Genomic DNA, 8,684 nt, shown 5'->3' with positions numbered 1-8,684 from the left:
GGGTTCATCACTTGGTGCTATTAGGCGGGAGTGGTGAGCCGCCAATGGTAAATAATAATACATCAAGTTTAAAAAGTGGCATGGTAATTGGATAACATAATTAAGAGTGATGTTAGCCTAGTAAAATATGTGGTAACAAATCACTAAAACATAGCTTCAGAGGAAAGTTCTCATTCGAAAAGCAGTCATCCCAAACTTACTATAAATCATCATCCCAAACTAACTAAAAGTCACCTACCAGACATTCAGAGCAACACATTTTCATGTACAACACTGTAAAGTTGTGTTATTAGCAGAATGCAGTCAATAATCTCTGTACAATATCATCATATATACCAATTGCAACTAAATTCAGATGAAGGCCTTCACAAACCACCAAAGAGATACTCATCTAAGAAACCAAACCACCACCAACAATGCAATTTCCTTCTCTGTGAATTGCGTTTGATGGAAAACGTCGTTGATTTCTCATATTGCCTATCTGCAATCATGCACGTTGTCAACCTTTTCTGAGTATACGATAATTTTATTTCAGTTGTCTGCTTTCATAATTTCGTTAGAATTAGCTTGGAGCAATTCTAAGATAGAGGGAGAGCATTATGTTTTTCCTTGGACATACATACTCTTGCGGTTAGGACTGTTACTAGCAACGTTGACGGTAAAAGAGCTTCATTACAAGTGAAATGAACAAATTTTTCAGCAGCGAGGGGAAGGCATGCCCCCCGCCCATTAGCCCACTTCCTGTTACCAGACACAATAATATAATATGAAGTTTCCAAGAAATACACTACAAGAATTATAAAAGATAACTGCAAGAAACATGACAGGTGGTTAAGCCTAAACAACATGACAAGAAGGTATGGAATGGTTTTAAAAGCTTCTGTACCAAATAAATAGAGGTGACAGATTTAGCAATAATGCAATAGTAGTGAATGTGGCAAGGAAGAGATTAAAATACTCACCACTTCTAATGGTCGGTGCTGCGCAGGAGATGGAACGACAATGGCTGTGCTCCTGTTCATCAAACCCACATGCTGAGAGCTGTGCAGATCTGAGAAATCACTTCTGAAAGAGCGAAAGGCCTCTGAACTTCCAGTGGTAGCTGATATCTCAGAAGTTCCCCGCTCTGAATTTGAATGCCTTATACGGACCCCATTCAGCCCGACGGTTCCAACACCACCTGACTACAAGAATTAGGATGAAGTTTAAACTAAAAGAATAACAAAATTTCACACAGCTAATTTTAGTCTCATAAGTACTAAAGAAGAGGAAAACTCGATTACATGCTATATGGAAGAGTACCTGACTACAACAATTAGGATGAAATTAAAACCAAAAGGATATGGAAATTTCACATAGCTAACTTTAGTCCTTATAAATGCCAAAGAAGAGGGGTGATTAGTTCCATATGGAAGAGTACCTGACTATAGCAATTCAGATGAAGTTTAAACCTAAAAGATGAGAAAATTTTACACACCTAACTTTAGTCCTCTAAAATACCAAAGAAGAAGGAACATGATTAGTACTATATGGATAAATCATATTTACCTGATTACAACAATAAGAATGAAGTTTAAACAAAAAAGACTAGAAAATTTCGCACAACTAATTTCACTCCTCATAAGTACCAAAGGAAAGGGAAACATGAATTGTACCATATGGAAGAATACCTGATTGCAGCAACAAGGTTGAAGTTTAAACCAGAAATTTTAGTCCTCAAAAGTACTAAAGAAAAGGGAAACTCCTTTTTAATATTATATATATTTGTTTATGAGAAAGATGAATCATAAACTTCTTCTTCTTCTTTATTTATTTATTAATTATTTTTTCATATGAAACAGACAATTAGATTTAGAACAATATGGAAGAGTACCTGGTTACAACAATTAGGATGAAGTTTAAACCAAAAGGATAATAGACTTCCACACAATTAAGTTCAGTCATCACAAATACTGAAGAAGAGGGAAACATGAAAAGTACTGTATGGAAAAGTGCCTGATTACAACAGCTAGGATGTTATTTAAACCAAAAGGAGGATAAGACAATTTCACATAGCTAATTTTGGTTCTCTTAAATATCAAAGAAGAGGGAAACATAACAAGTACTATATGAAAGAGTGTCATAAGTCAGCCAATTTTCGGGAGTCTCATATTATTGTCCATCACACAATTCATCAATCTAGTTACAAGAGGATAATGGTTCTTTTCTCACCAAGCATCACGGAATTATACTAGATCATCCCAATCACACATGATATTCAGTAACATAAACCACCTCACTAGTACAGAGGCTAACAACCGACATTCAGCTAGCTCCATAATTGCAAAAAATCATAATAACAATAACAGAGAATAAGAGCAATGGAACGGATGTACACATTTCAAATTAGCACCGGAAATAGATAGAATTTCATACATTAGAGAGGCCTTTGATGTGAACAATGATGATTGTTATATCATCTGTCCGGTTTTCATGCTCCAACCATAGCTTATATGATTCTCCAGCAATAGCAGAGCAGGCATCCCGTGGATCAGTATACCTTGCAGCCTAAGTGAACATTTCGTTAAAGAAGAATATGAAAGGAGCTGATTTGAAATCAGAAAGTTCATAATAATGGGACATTCACAACCAAGAAGTCCTCAAAGAGCTATAAACATGGGATTTGATCAGAATTCAAAGGCACCGAACAGTAGGATGACTAGATGCCATTTTTGTTACCTTTCCGTCATATGAGATATTCCAAGAGATAACAGAAGATTCAACAGAGAAAGAGAAGCACATTAGTCTCTTTCATAAAATTTTCTTGTTTCTTGTTTTAAAAAAAGAAACAAACAAAGAACAAATAGAGAGAAGCTGCAAGCATCAAACGTTGAAACACTAAATCAAGTCCATTCTAGAATCTAGAGTTCAGATAGGCAATGTACCATATCAACAACAGCTTGACTTGTAAGGAACTCGAAAACTCCATCGCTTGCAACGACAAAGAAAAGATGGTTTGGAGTCAGCTGAACAACTGAAACCTCAGGGACAGCAGTGACACCAATCTTCTCCGCTGTACTGTCTCCTACACTCCGCGTAAACGCAGTACCAGGATACAAACTATTAGGAAACCACAATCGAGGAGGATCATTTCCCTCACTCTCCTCATCACCCCATACTTGAATATCCGGATCTCTAAGCCCCTCAATTTGATCAATGGTCAAAACCCTAGCCCCAGCAAGCTTTACTCTCTCACACTCATCCTTCCTAAATGGTGTTTGATCATGAGACATGTCCTCAGCCACAATTCGATTCCCATCTTTAACAGCCATTACTGCCCTCGAATCACCCACATTCGCAACGTAAAGGGTATTCCCAAGGACAAGAACAGTAATAGCTGTTGTACCACTCATGGAATCATCAATCTCACTATTATGCAATTCATCATTGGCAGTCAAAAATGCCGAATTGTAAGCTTTAACAGGATCTTCCAACAATCTTGAATCATTACACAGTAATTGCACAACCCTATCCTTAACGAAATTCGAGCACTGCATTCCATATTGACCATGACCATCAAATACACCGAAGATATGAATATTCGGGTTACCTCGAATTTGTGTACTAACACAGAAACTATCTTGGTTTTCTTTATCAGGGGAATCAGGGTAGTAGCCGCGTTGGGTCAGAAGCGAATACTCCAAATTGTAGTTGTGAGAAGGCACACGAACAGACTCCAATGACCTTCCCGTTAGTATATGTTTTCCATGTAAACTACACGGCGGGGCATCACCAAATTGGGTGATATCGCCGTCGGAAGACGGCGGGTAGCGACTGGAAGTGCAACACTTTCCAATAACACAACCCATTACAGAGAAATTGCGAAAGAAAGGTGAAGAATGTAAGGGTACCCAGATTATATAAAGCGAAAATCAAAGAACCCAGAACCTTGTTTTGTGTGGCGGACGTTCGGAATCGCAATGTGATAGAAACCCATGATTGAAAAGAACCAAATTCGGAGGAAAAACAAGTTTCTTAGAAGGAAAAACCTCTTCTCAGATTCTCATTGTTCTCCTTCCTACAGGTAGAAGCGAAGGGTAATGAGAAGAGAAGCAAAGGGTAATCGTTACACCCATTTCCCCAAAAACTTATGAGCAAATAATAAGATGGGGGAAACTCTTTTTAACCTCTTTCCAATCCAACGTCATTGCATTTTACCAAGTTGCCCTCCAATTCATTGTTCCTTTAATTATTTGTGGAGTATTTTTCCATGAAGGGTAAAAAGGAAGAATTACTTTTTGGTTAATGAGCTTTTACAAATAGGTCACTTTAGCCCAACTTTTTTTTTTTTTTTCTTTTGAAAATTTCAATTTTCAATCCTAAATTTTAGTCGTATCAATTTAAACTCTAAACCTTTATAAATTTACGAATTAAATCTCTTTTTTCAGATTTTGTTCAAAAAATGTCATGCAAAACATATAATTATTTTAATTAAACTTATATATTGCTATAAGCAAATTAATTTAAACTTTTTTTTTTATTAAGATTACATTTGAAAATCGCTCATGCATACAATTCTTGCATTTGAATAAAATAGACGATTAGAATTGACGCATAGATAATTTTGAAAGGAAATCTTAACTAAAAATCTAAATTGATTCGCTTTTAAAAGTTTAGGGGTTTAATTGATAAAATTATAAGTGTCATGCGATATTTATCAGAATAGAATTAATGAGGTGTATAAATGAATACATTGTTTAGTATTTAAATTGATACAATTATTAGTTCAATGTTTAAATTTAATACTACCTCCAAAGTTCAATGGTGTAAATTGATATTTTTCCAATTTTTTTTAAAAATGCATCTTAGACCCTAAGTTTAAAATGTCACAAGACATTCTTTTATATTCAAAATGAATGTCAACTGAAGTTTCATGCATGATAACTACCATGGTCAATTCAATGTCAAAAGCTTATAACAAGGCATCCAATAGGTAACATAACTAATATTAAAAAAATAATAATAAAAACTTTAGAATAAAACAATATTATTCTTCCAAAGCTTATAAGATAAGGTCCAAAGTTTTCTAACATTTATAACCCTAAATTTGAGATGAGTAAAGGGAAGGCCATTAAAATTTGTGGATATTTTGATGAAGAAATTGAGTGTTGGGAAGGTAGTCAAAGTGACCAAGAATTGAATATTCTTGTTAACTTATTCTTTCATTACCCCGTTTTTTCTTGCTTTCCAAACAATTCATTTCCTTTTCTCTTCCTTTCATTTTCCTTTTTTTTTTTTTCTTGCTCTAATTTTGTGGATTTTTTTTTTTTTTTTCACAATCACATAACATACAAAAGCAATCAAAATCAAATCTTTTAATATATAAAAAGGTTCACTTTATACTAATTTTGGTCCCAATTGATGGTGATTGATTTTAATTTTAAATGGTTTGTTTCTTTTAAATTTCCCAATAACCCTATTTCTTACGTTTTCTATTTTGGAAAAATTCTTATAAATAGAAAATTTTCGAAAATATTTATAACAAAAAGTTTCAAAATATCTTTTTTTCTAGAACTATTTTTTTTTTATTAAAAAACCAAACTTGAAATCTATGAAAAAAATCTTAGTTTTATATTATATGTTAAAATGTCATTTTGATCCTTATACTTTAAAGTTTTTCAATTTTAGTCTCTTACTTTCAAATGTCCAATTTTAGTTCTTGTACTTTCAAATTTCAATAAATCTTAAATCTAGTCGCTACTATTAGTTTATTATGGATTTTTCATTATTTTTCTATTAGTATTTTCATTATAAATTTTGAAAACATATTCACATATTGTGTTTGTTTACATGAACGTTATTTTGATTATTTAATCAATTTCGATAAAAATAAATCTCAAGGGACTAAATTTAAAATTTATTAAAACTACTAAAAGTACATAAGTTTCAAAGTACAATGATCAAAACGATATTTTAACCTGTATTTTGATTAGAACTTTAAAAATAACATTTTTAAACGTAGAGTTAGAATACAAAATAAATAAATAACCGATATTCAAACCCTTTTTTTTTTTTTTTTACAAAAAGATCAGCAAACAAAGTCTACATTTTATAGAAAAACATATTAAAACACATTGTGAATCATATCCTCACGTATTAATGAAAATTTGAAAATATAATATTTCTAGGGAAATTCTTATAAATAGAAAAATCCTAAAAATATTTACACTTTATAGCAAAAAAAAAAATTAAAAGTATGAACTTTTTGCTATATAATGTAAATATTTTTAAATATTTTTTTATATTTAAAAAAAAAACTCCATGTTTCTAATTAGTCAAAAAAACATTATATTTGGAATGAATGAAAAACCTACCACATAACATTTAAAGAAAAAAAATTCCTTTTATAAAAGGTTGCTCTTTCTAGTTTTCCTGCCCTTTTTTGAGATATACTTTTTTTAGTTTTATGTGGCTTTAAGCTTGTTGGTACATGTTTTGGAAGCTTCTCATTGTCTCATTGGCAATAAAGAGAAAATAGAGAAAATTTTAGGAGAGAGGATTTTGAAAAAAAGAGAGATTGAGTGACACATTTCAATGAGATAGGGGGACCAAAAGTGTATCACACACATGACCAAAATGACCCACCAAGATTCTCCTCATTTTTTCTCTCTTACTTTATTTTTTCCCTTTTTTAATTACATATCCTTTCCCTATGTCCTTTTTATTATTTTTTTTATCTCAAAAGTATGCCCTTTTTTAATCAACCAATCATTGTTATGCACATGTTTTATCATTTTTAATGTCAAATTACAAAAATCACCCCTAAAAAAAATTTAGTACTATTGAATACTATAGCATCTTTGTTCACGCTATAAACTTATATTCATAAGTACTAATGAATCTCGCGTTAATGTCAATAGATCTTACTCTATACTTAAAAGCATGTTGATGTGGCACGTGATAAATTGAGGGAACATGGAAAATTTTTAATACTCCAAAAATTTTCCGCCTAAAATAGGGTGGTGTTTGTAGTTATACGCTCAAACTTTTAATTTTAAAAATTGAACCTTAAACTTATACAAATTTTAAAGTTAAACCTTCAAATTTATGTAATTGTAGAAATTGTAACAATTGTATAAGTTTGAGGATTTTTATTATTTAGGTGTCTAGTTTTTACTTCTGTTATGAATTTAAAAGTCTAATTTTAATATTTGTAGAAGTTTGAGGGTCCAATGTTTACAATTGAAAATTTGAGAGTACAATTACAACTACCATCATAATTCAAGAATCTAATTTTAATAACTTCTTTTAGAAAAAAGTTTGTAAACCTAACGTTTATATTATAATTTTGCTAAATCCTAGTGTTTATATTGTTAATAATGTTAGATAAATTTGTACAAAAATGGTTAGAATATAGAATAATCTTAAAGTAAATGAGAAAGAGACATCTATTTATCTAGTCTGACTTCAAGTGAATTTTATTTTTATTAATTAATTAGTGATCTTGATTACAATATATATCATCGATTATAAGGTCATAAATTTGAATTTTCACTGCTAAACTAATATCATCTTTATAATTAGAGTATACACAACCACATTCTATCTAAGTTTGAGGCATTATTATTTCAAATTTATTCCATGGTTTTATAATTTTATATAAATTGTGGCAATTTCTATATTTTACCATGCAAATTACTTTCTTAACCTTTGTGGTAATTTTTCCCCCTTTTTAATTTCCCTTTACGGTAATTCATTCTCAAATATAGTGGGAAAGCATTTCTTAAATTAATCAATAAATGGGTTTTTTGAAACTATATATTTTCTAATTTTTGTAATAAACAAGATGTGGATGATATGATTTGATTTGATGTCTTCAACTGGAAGGACGTTGTTGTCATTTTGCAATTTTTAGAGATGATGTCAGTCATGATAAGATTAATATGGAGGAGAAAAATACTTTTTCAAAATGCATTTTTATTGAGTTCTCTTCTAATTTTTAAGTTTCAAAGTGTTAATTTGTAAATTTAGTACTTCCATTTTTCAATAATATTCACTATTAGTCAGTTATATCAATTAATTTTAAATAATTTAAAAATTATAATTAAATTAGCATTCATTAAAATTTTAAAATTAATTAAAAATCTACGTAAAAAATATTTTATATAAACTAACAAAAAGTCAACCTCTATTATTAAAAGTGAGTATTAATAGAAATTCAAAGAAAAAAGGGTAAAATATTTAGAAATTTAGGAATTAAATGAAAAATATCTTGAAATCTATATAGAAAATATAAACTATAATCTAAACTTAGAGGCTAAAAACTTAAAATGTGATATTTTGAATCTAATAATTGACTGGAAATTAATATGATGTAAACATCTTTTGTAAGAATTAAGAAATGATTCATTTTTTACTTCTAAACTTGTCATATTTTATTAATTTTGTACCATGAACTTTTGATTTCATCAAAATTGATAACATGGCACATCCAACAATTTCTCAATGAACAATAGACTTGAAAATTAATTTTTATATATATAGATATAGCCTAGGTAACTTTCACTTTATTCTTTTTTGTTGTCATCTTTTACTTTATTTTTTGATTTATCTAAATTTCCTTTCTTTATTCCAAAGAAGACACCTTTTTTCGCACGGGTGTTTGAACTATAATTGACCATACGGTTTTCTTTCTTTTCTTTTTT

General features: G+C 30.4%; 1 protein-coding gene across 1 annotated transcript; it reads right to left on the bottom strand.

The window, feature by feature from the left end:
• Window positions 1-264: 264 nt before the first annotated feature.
• Window positions 265-4,148, bottom strand: LOC120070166 (probable protein phosphatase 2C 35). Its single transcript, XM_039022020.1, has 4 exons — window positions 2,925-4,148; window positions 2,416-2,547; window positions 963-1,184; window positions 265-741 (listed from the first exon to the last, which is right to left on the bottom strand). The coding sequence occupies exons 1-4, from the start codon at window positions 3,846-3,848 to the stop codon at window positions 730-732; spliced, it is 1,290 nt and encodes a 429-aa protein (XP_038877948.1). The 5' UTR covers window positions 3,849-4,148; the 3' UTR covers window positions 265-729.
• Between the last annotated feature and the right edge of the window lie 4,536 nt (window positions 4,149-8,684).

Source organism: Benincasa hispida, chromosome 1 (assembly GCF_009727055.1).
Source record: "Benincasa hispida cultivar B227 chromosome 1, ASM972705v1, whole genome shotgun sequence".
NCBI classification, from domain to species: Eukaryota; Viridiplantae; Streptophyta; class Magnoliopsida; order Cucurbitales; family Cucurbitaceae; genus Benincasa; species Benincasa hispida.
This window is presented reverse-complemented; position numbering and strand designations above follow the sequence as displayed.

Bases quoted from the DNA above. Each gene is read 5' to 3' on its own strand.
- LOC120070166 (XM_039022020.1), bottom strand. From the start codon at position 3,848: ATGGGTTGTGTTATTGGAAAGTGTTGCACTTCCAGTCGCTACCCGCCG. The intron at 2,548-2,924 runs GTACATTGCCTA...ATGTTCACTTAG, and splicing joins GTCAAGCTGTTGTTGATATG to GCTGCAAGGTATACTGATCC. The intron at 1,185-2,415 runs GTATGAAATTCT...TAATTCTTGTAG, and splicing joins ACATCAAAGGCCTCTCTAAT to TCAGGTGGTGTTGGAACCGT.